Genomic DNA, 10,000 nt, shown 5'->3' with positions numbered 1-10,000 from the left:
TCTTTCTTTCTCTCCCTCTCTCTCTCTTTCTCTTTGTGTCTCTGTCTCTCTCTGTCTCTCCTTCTCGGTCTCTCTCTGTCTGTCTGTCTCTCCCTCTCTCTCTCTTTCTCTTTGTCTCTCTCTGTCTCTCCTTCTCGGTCTCTCTGTCTCTCTCTCTGTCTCTCTCTCTCTCTCTCTCTCTCTCTATCTGTCTATCTGTCTCTCTGTCTGTGTCTGTCTCTCTGTCTCTGTCTCTCTCTTTCTGTCTGTCTGTCTCTCTCTCTCTCTCTGTCTCTCTCTCAGAGCGTGCTCAGTTCACAGTGTGGACTGGAGATTTGGTGAAAGGGGACCAGGTTCTCTTCCAGATCTCCCTTCGCTCCTTCTCTCCTCCCTTCTTGCCCCACAGACTGTGAGTACTGAACCGCCTTCTCTGACTGTACAAGCAACTTTGTAATTAGAGCTGCAAAGATGAATCTGCAACTATTTTGATAATCGACTAATAGTCTAATCAAAGTTATTTTTTACCAAAAAAAAGTAATACATCCTCTGATTCCAGCTTGTTAAATGTGAATATGTTGTAGTGTCTTCTCTCCTCTGGGACAGTGAACTGAATATCTTTGACATTTGACATTTGAGGACGTTATTTTTGGGCTTTTTGGGGGAACACTGATCAATTTTTAACCTTTTTTCTGGCATTTTAATACTATGAAAAGGTGCCTGTTTGCTGTGTTGGTGTAGCAGTCAGACAGCAGAGGCCTGTACTACGAAGCAAGACTTTCTTGTGACCGTGCACATCGCTGGATTGGGGAAACCCTGATGGTTGACTCAACTAGTTGTTAACCAGCGTCGTGACACAGCTTATGCAGGACCGCGGTTGTTTTAGGTGAAGCCGGGTCACTGAAATAAATCCAGGGCATGTTGAGCTTGATTCGTAGTACAGGCCTCAGGATCACATCAATTAGAAGACTACATTTAGTCAATCAGGTTTTTCATTTACTGTAGTAGAAAAGTGGAACTCAATTCCACTTCATATTAGAGATTGTGCAAGTCTTCTCAGCACTTTTAAAATGTCCTTAAAGACTTGGCTGAAGGCAAATCAACTATGTGATCATTGACCTTTTTATAACATGGAATGTATATTTGTGTTTTGGTTAATGTGTGAGTAATGCTTGTCACATGTTGTTTGTTGTTAAGTTTTTACCTGTTTTGAAAGTATTGTCTATATTGTCCTTTTATCTCCCTTGCCCAGGGACCACAGATGTAAATTAGCTGTATAGCTAACTCTGGTACAGGCCCTGAACTGTGCATGGTCCCTGACAAATTAAACTATTAAAATAAAAAAGAAATAACAAATTCATGTGTTCAGTACAGAGGTAGGGATAGAATGTGTTTTTTAAATCAGAAAGCTAGCCTTTCTCCATCAAAAGTGAATGATGCACCTTCAACAACTTCAACAATTCTGCCTTAATTAGCTCCGTTAAAAAAAAGACCTACTGAATTACATTATCAGTCGTCTTTAATTTTGAAGCTGCTGCATTTTCTGCTCCTTTTTATCCATTAATGTTTTATTTCTGTGTTTGTACTTCTCCTCTTTTTTTCCTTTTAACTTAGCTGCCCCCCCTTAGATTTTAGATGTACAGAGATGACCTTGGGTTAAGCTCCTTGTTGGCACCGTTAGCAGCACGTTTTATTAATTTATTGGGAAGTAGCCTTGTGCAAAAACCTTTTCAAGGCTTTTATGTCATAGTATGACATACTATGTGGGATCTCACAGGAGCAATGCTTCCCTTTTGGCTACATCACCAACAATTAAAGTTTCTTTAAATATTTATCAGTTACTTTTTGAAAACCACATGAATCGCTCTTCACATCGGCATGGATTAGATCCAGCGTACAGCACCTATTTACAAAGAAAATGCATCACATTGAAAGCTGCTGCGCCTGTCTCTCTCCTTTATTTCCTTCTTTCAAAACGGTGGTGGAAAAACACCAGGAGCAAATGCCAGGAGTTGAGTTTTCATTAAAGCTAAATTATGACTGGTGAGTTAACTGCACGCCAAATTAATCAGAGCACACAAGTCCAAATTGCCTCCTAAGTCGCCATGACTGGCTCAGTGCTCACTCAGCATAAATCACTGCAGGGCTACGTTAATCACTTCTAACAGGGGCGGCCTCTAGCTCACCCAGTAAGAGCGTGCTCCCCATGTAGGCTGAGGCCTTTGCTGCGTGTCATCCCCCATCTCTCTCTCCCACCTTTCCTGTCTAGCTACTATCTCTCACTCTGAAATAAAAGGGGAAAAAAGCCCCCCCCCCAAAAATCTTTAAATCACTTCTAACAAACTTCACTACCGAGCCTAACCTTCACTGGTACCGACAACGTTATCTTCACCTGTTCAACTGAGTTTAGATAACAACGATGCATCGTTACATCCCTGCTAACTATTACCAACTAAAAAACAAGGTGTAACAATTTAATCCTCTCATTTTAAAATGATTCACTCTGTGTGGTTCTCATCATTTGTCTCCTCCAGACCAGAGAAGTTGGAAATCGGTTGGTTGATGAAGCTGGAGCAGGTGACCAAGCTGCTGCCCTCCGACCTGCTCTCGTACAACCTCTACAACAGCAGCCAAGAAGGTGACGCCACATTAACCCTCAGAGGGATGGATGCAGAGGAGGGCTCGATCTCAAGGCTCATACTTTTGGGCTGAGTTACAAATAGCCCTTATTTTGTTAAAAAAAAAAAAAAAAAAAAAAAGGAAAGGTCCAAGGCGCTCTTCTTATAGCCTGGTGAGAGCGTCCTGATCTGGCGAGCTCCAGTTTCCTCCTCTCAGATCAGTCTTGGCATCTTGAGATGGAGAAACTTTGGAGCCGTTCGCCAAACGACCGACCAATCAGCGTTGAGTTTTGAGGCAGGTTTAGGTGTGACCCAACGAGAAGCGACTGTTCGGTCTAAACAACGTGGCGGCTTCCTCGGATGAGATGAGCGTAGCTATCGCAGCGAGTTTTATCTGAATCAGAAAGTATTCCTTCATTGGAAGAAGAGCAGAAAATAATCGGCACTGGAGGCTTTCCTCAGAGGAAAAGATGTTTCTGCTCTTCTCCCGACTGGTTTTGGCAAGAGTTTGATCTGATTGGTTGATCTATCACCAACTATAGGGTGGTGATAGACGGATGGTTTATCCAATCAGATAACCAGGATTTTCGCCCCCCTTCCCAAAAGTTCTCCAACGGAAAGTTCCCAGATGGATATGCCGAGCAGATGGGAAGCGATCCATCTGGTGGAGTCAGGTTACCCTTCTTACACAAAGTAACAAAAACTTTATTTAGATGGCTGTTGTTACGGTTCACACTTGAGGAAGTGGATGGACATGAAAGGGGGGAGAGAGATAGGGGGTGACACGCAGTTCATTTTATTTTTTTCAAAAATTAAAAAGTCTTAAAATGATTCCAACATATTATTAGCAAATAGAAAATCCCCTGATGATAGTCTTACTGGCCAATAGGTAATGTAGCCAGAGGTGTATAGTCCAGGTGCCAGAAAGTAAAAATCCTGCCATGTTTTTGGATCTGCCTCTACATCTAGAACAGGTGTTTTCACTAACGAGCTCATCTACCTGGTAGAGGAGCTGGTTTAGTGATGGTTGGGACAGCTGCTGGACAGGATTTCTACTTTCTGGCACCTGGACTATACACCTCTGAATGTAGTCACTAAGGTAGCCGTCCACAGAGACAGTTCATCCCAAAGGATTGACTGTTCCACATGTGTGTGTTTAATATTAATGTGTGTGTTTAACATTAAAACATGATTTATAAAATCATGCCAACAATTATTAGGCTATTTGAATAGCTTAGTATTCTATGTATAAACAGGTATCTCTAAATGCTTTAGGCTGCACTAAAAGTTACTGTAGGGCCAGATGAATATGTAAATATATAAATAACTCAGTTCTATACACTATATGTGGTAGGGGGTCCCCGATCCGTCTCTCTTTCAGTTAAGGGGGTCCTTGGCTAAAAAAAACGTTGAAGACCCCTGGATCAGAGTATGTAGTTTTATTTTGAACTTGTAAATGAAGTGAGTAAAACGATGTGGTGAGGGGCTGTCCTGGTGGAGGCAGATGGCATCTGGTGGTGGGGGATTTGTGGCAGGCAGTCCCAGAGGATCAGCAGGGGCGGGCTCAGCTTAGGCAGGTGCTGGAGATGGAAGGGACACAGGTGAGCTTATTACCTGCAGTAGGGCTGGGCGATACGGAGAAAATCAAATATCACGACATTTTTGACCAAATACCTCGATATCGATACCGCAACAATATTGTAGTGTTGACTATCGGTGCTTTTCACAAAATATTTACACAATGAGATTTTTTTAATGTGTATATAATTACTAAGTGGGTAAAAGGTGAATAATAGAAGAGCTAGAACAGTCTGGTAAGTTCAGAAAAGTACATCACTTTACTGTAATGCAGCCTTTAAAACCAGGAGAAGACACTTATGCCATGTTACGATGTCTCATACCACGATATTGATATTAGTTAGTACATTAAAGTTGAGCTTGGTACCAACCCACATGTAGAAGAAGGCTGTTTGTGCCGCTACGTGTGGGTTGCTACCAAGCTCTATTTAGCTTTTTAACTTTTTGCAACAGGAGTGCCTTGGACCTTTTCTTCTTTATTTTAAAGAAATCACACCTTGCCTAGTCGCTCTCCTCTAGTTCTTGTGATGCTGAGGTCATCAGGACTGATACCTGTGCTGCTGTGTTTCTCCATAGCTGTATAGTAGATGACCTGGCTTTGTTAATCCTTGCTGTAGAGAGCTCCAGCATATAACTATGTCCAAAAAATACACCAACCAGGGAGGGGGGAGCCAGCGCTAAGCTATCATTTTCTTGGTTGTGGTTGAGCCGGCTAGCCAAGTTTTCCTCTGTCTCCCAAGCAGGGGTAATTTAGAGTGGTCATTAAGTAACAAGACAATCGGGTCAGTAGGAAGTCAACATCCTATCACATCAGATATTACTGATGTTGTTTTATTCCAGAACTCATGCACCTGTTCACACTCCCAGACCTGTTCACACTCCCAGACCATGTTCACACTCCCAGACCCTGTTCACACTCCCAGACCTGTTCACACTCCCAGACCTGTTCACACTCCCAGACCTGTTCACACTCCCAGACCATGTTCACACTCCCAGACCATGTTCACACTCCCAGACCTGTTCACACTCCCAGACCTGTTCACACTCCCAGACCATGTTCACACTCCCAGACCTGTTCACACTCCCAGACCTGTTCACACTCCCAGACCATGTTCACACTCCCAGACCATGTTCACACTCCCAGACCATGTTCACACCCCAGACCCTGTTCACACTCCCAGACCTGTTCACACTCCCAGACCTGTTCACACTCCCAGACCTGTTCACACTCCCAGACCATGTTCACACTCCCAGACCTGTTCACACCCCAGACCATGTTCACACTCCCAGACCATGTTCACACTCCCAGACCTGTTCACACTCCCAGACCATGTTCACACTCCCAGACCTGTTCACACTCCCAGACCTGTTCACACTCCCAGATAGGGAGGGAATGCCTTTAGAGACGTATCTCTACTGAGGAGTCCAATATGTCTTATGGCATATGTTGAAGTGGATATATACTGCCTATTCTTCTTTTTTGAACTTTTGTGTTCCCTTCCAAAGTGTACCTTCCTTATTTGTTTGAACTTCTGAGCCCTCCAGACCTTTGTTTTCTTTCTTCCAGCCATTATTTTGTGTTGACATTCAGCATCTCAAAAGTTGACCATTTGCAGATTTGTAGTAATCAGCATTTACACAATCACAGGACAATCCTTTTCAGGGATCATTCTTAAAGTGTGTAAATAAGAAAATGCTTTCCTTTTGCCTATTGTATTATTACTGTTGTATTGTATAAACTATAGCAGAATTTCTTGACAATTTTTGTGTGTGTAGTTGTGAAAAATGGCCGTTGCTGCAGTCTTCTGGAGGTGACTGACAGAAGTCGGTCTACGACCAGCGTGACGAGACTGCTGCAGGAACTAGAGATGAACAGAGTGGTGAGTTTGGCTTGCTTTAATAATTATATCAGTTTTATTTTGCTGAGTTTAGGACAGCTGCACTATAGAGAAATAACAGGATCTCGTATACAGTACGGGCAAGACAATTATTCAACAACAATGTAAAATGTACGATATTGGCCAGGGCTTATAGATAGATAGATAGATAGATAGATAGATAGATAGATAGATAGATAGGATTTACGTATATTTACAATTGAGCTTTTAAGAAATATGACATAAGAAGAAAACTGCATTTTCTGGAGAATATGTGTTTGGTGAAAGCTAAAAGTTCATCCTTGCTAAGCTGTAATAATTGTTGAATGTCGTCTGTTCTCCCTTCAGGTTTTGGTGACTCAGCTTACAGACAGAGGCTTTCTCTTCCTGATATCCAGTGTTCAGATGGCCACACCCTCTGGTATGACATGGGTCAGATGGGGGGGGGGGGTAAACTATGTAAAGGCGCTGACACACCAACCCGATTATCGGCCGTGGGACAGTCTGGCGAGGTCGGTGACTCGAGTCTGTTCTGTGCCGTCGTCAGTCGAGGAGCCGTCTGCTTTAATTTTGGCCGATTTGAGTTGTTGAAACGTACTCAATGACCCATCTGATTGGTGGAGAGCTAGCCCTTGACTAGCGAATCAGTGCACTTATGTTAAAACACTTACCGTAAATGCCTCGGGGCTACAGGTGAAAATTAGCATTTATGCTATAACCTGGCTCATTTACAGTCTGTACAGAAATGTCTAGATTGTTCATTAATGTGCACTGTCCCGAATAAATGAATAAATGAATGAATGAATGAATGAATAAATAAATAAATAAATAAATAAATAAATAAATAAATAAATAAATAAATGAGGAGCGGGATGAGCTAGAGTCTCTCAAAATCTGATGAAAATCTTCTAAACTGACCTTTGTTGATCTGATATGAAGACCGATTCAGACACTACACGGCCCCTTTCTCTCTTCAGATGTTTTCAGAAACACGTTTCGGTGAACTATTTTAGTCCAATATGAGATATCGGATTCTGAACAAGCCGCCCATTATCATTTCCGGTTTAAATTTTTTGGGGCGACAATACAGATTGGCGCCGCCTGCTGTTATGGAGACGTATTGCGTCTCGCGCGAGTGCAGAACGTACGCTCAAGTCGGCGTCTCTTCGGTGTGTCCTGAGGAACTTTCTGGACCGACTCGGGGAGACCGATCAGACACACTGGCTCTACTGCTGGTTGGTGTGTCACTGCATGAGGTGGAGTGAATCTTTCCACTTTTACCATGGCCAATTATCAAAATAGAATTGTTGAGTCATAATTTCATATTTTGGGCCAGTACACTCTTTAAATGTATAGTTTGTGCTGTTATACGGAATACATGTTACATTATAACTTCAGGTAAGAGAAGCCATGTTGTTGTATTTTTTTCAGAGAGAGGAGAGAGCTGGAAGAGGTGTCTTCAGGCCTTGTTTGTGTTCCCGGAGTCCAGAGATGTGGCCAAATCCAGTGAGTAACACCGGGGCTACTGAGAGGGGGTCTGGGGGAAGCTTCATTCTCAGCCCATTTCCAAAGGGGGCGTCATTAACAGCTCAAATGCCTCTGGGCGCCATTGGATAGTCCTTCAACCAATCGGAGCAACGATCTGGGTGACGCTGCGCTTTGGTGGCCGTCATGTTGAATGTAAACAAGAAGCTGCTCGCCGTCATCGTGTAAAGCCCTCCTCAACGGTTGTGATTGGTGTAGAGCCCTCCTCAACGGTTCTGATTGGTGTAGAGCCCGCCTCAACGGTTGTGATTGGTGTAGAGCCCTCCTCAACGGTTCTGATTGGTGTAGAGCCCTCCTCAACGGTTCTGATTGGTGTAGAGCCCTCCTCAACGCTTGTGATTGGTGTAAAGCCCTCCTCAACGGTTGTATTGGTGTAAAAGCCCTCCTCAACGGTTGTGATGGTGTAGAGCCCTCCTCAACGGTTGTGATTGTGTAGAGTTCACGGTCTGATTGGTTGTAGAGAGCTCCTCTTGTGATTGGTAAACCTCCTCAAGGTTGTGTTGTGGTGTAGACCTCCTCGTTCGGTTTATATTATAAAAAAAAAAAAAAAAAAAAAAAAAAAAAATATCAGTCTCATATAACGATATCGATATAATATCGATATATTGATAATCTAAGCCCGCCTCAACGGTTGTATTGGTGTAGAGCCGCCTCAACGGTTGTGATTGGTGTAAAGCCGCCTCAAACTGTTGTGATTGGTGTAGAGCCCTCCTCAACGGCTGTATTGGTTAAAGCCTCAACGGTTGTGATTGGTATAAGCCTCAACTCAACGGTTGTGATTGGTTAATGAAACCCTCCTCAACTGTTGTCATTGGTGAAGCCCGCCTCAACGGTATTGTGATTGGTGTACAAGCCCTCCTCAACGGTTGTGATTGGTGTAGAGCCCTCCTCAACTGTTGTGATTGGTGTAGAGCCCGCCTCAACGGTTGTGATTGGTGTAAAGCCCTCCTCAACTGTTGTGATTGGTGTAGAGCCCGCCTCAACGGTTGTGATTGGTGTAAAGCCCTCCTCAACGGTTGTGATTGGTGTAGAGCCCTCCTCAACTGTTGTGATTGGTGCCTCGATTTGGAAAAATTGGAAATGGGCTTGAATGGGCTCTTGGCCAGACGGACTTGCAGAGCAAATCTCAAATTTGCCAGAAGTCCGTCAGGGTTTTCCCAGGCTAGGGGCTGCTGGGTGTTTGGACAATTTATTTACAATATTTTCCAAATCATGTATTCTCCAGTATGGCTGTCCCGATCTAGTTTTTGATCGGCCTTATTTTAACCGATACAGAGCCATTAAAACATACCTGGATCGTCCCCCAGTACTAATGTTTAGGATCAGCTCGGGGCATTTCTATTATCCAGTGTTGCCTGTTGGACAAAAGGAAGTAATTAAAAAGAGAGTGAGCTGAAAGAGGTTTCATAGAGCTGTTGGTCTGTCACTATGAGCAACAGATCATTATTACACATAGTCAGCTGACCCACTGTAGCTATAAACAACACTGATTAGTGTTGGATGGAGCTATGGAGCTAAATCAGGTCCAAATGTTTTGTTAATTTGAAAAGATTATATATGTAGTTGAAAAACTAAAGCTTGAAATTGAAAATTTAAGTTTTGGTCTAAAACTTGAAATAATAAAAACCATGTATTCAAACTAAAATGAAGTGTACCAATTTTTCTTTCAGTTTGAATAAAATTTAGATAAATTAAATAGAAAAAAATAGAATAAATTTAAATTTTTCACTTTGTTTTCAGTTCCACATTTCATGTTTTCAGATTCAAAACTTATTTTTTTTACGGCTTCAAAGCTTTTTTTATTACTTTTTAGATACATTTTTTTTTCAGTTTCAGACTTTTGGCCCCGATTTTGCGTAGGGGGCGTGGCTTCAACTCGAAGGGGCGTGGCTTCAACTCAGAGTGGAATTATGAGTGACAGCCTAACAAAGAAGGCAGAAGAATCTCCTCTGTCATGTTGCCTTCAGGAAATGGTGTTACTGCGAGAACTATGACCCCCTATGCAAAATCGGGGCCGAAAGTCTGAAACTGAAAAACTGATCTGAAACTGAAAAAAAAGCTTTGAAGCTGTAAAAAAACAAAACAAAAAAAAAACATGAAATTTATTTTATTCATGGACTTTATGTCAGGTTTTCATGGACTTTCAGTTTGTTTTCACCATTTCTGTCTTCACCTGTTTAGTTCATTAGTTCAGTGTCAACACCTGTGTCTAGTTTTGTTAAATCATCTTCACCTGTTCTGTTCTCGTCACCATCTGTGTATTTAAGTTCCTGTTTCTCACTCCTCAGTTGTCGGCCACTGTTTGAGTATTACACTCACTGTTTCGAGTTTGGATCTTGCCTTTTTGAGTAAACCTTTTTTGAGTTTTGCATCTTCGCTTGGACCTCCTCTCCATTCTTCCCCAGT

At 42.5% G+C, this 10,000-nt stretch overlaps 1 protein-coding gene across 1 annotated transcript in view; it reads left to right on the top strand.

Annotated features, from left to right (window-relative positions):
* The window catches only part of LOC120558119 (protein TASOR-like), a 48,366-nt gene that overhangs the window by 23,525 nt on the left and 14,841 nt on the right, over positions 1 to 10,000 (top strand). Inside the window, exons 9-13 of the mRNA XM_039799024.1 lie at positions 283 to 388; positions 2,511 to 2,614; positions 5,949 to 6,052; positions 6,398 to 6,470; positions 7,481 to 7,555. Of these exons, the coding sequence (XP_039654958.1) occupies positions 283 to 388; positions 2,511 to 2,614; positions 5,949 to 6,052; positions 6,398 to 6,470; positions 7,481 to 7,555 (462 nt within the window). The remainder of the gene's footprint in view (positions 1 to 282; positions 389 to 2,510; positions 2,615 to 5,948; positions 6,053 to 6,397; positions 6,471 to 7,480; positions 7,556 to 10,000) is intronic.

This window comes from Perca fluviatilis, chromosome 4 (genome assembly GCF_010015445.1).
Source record: "Perca fluviatilis chromosome 4, GENO_Pfluv_1.0, whole genome shotgun sequence".
NCBI classification, from domain to species: Eukaryota; Metazoa; Chordata; class Actinopteri; order Perciformes; family Percidae; genus Perca; species Perca fluviatilis.
Note: the sequence above shows the minus strand (reverse complement) of the source record. Positions and strands in the feature narration are given on the sequence as shown.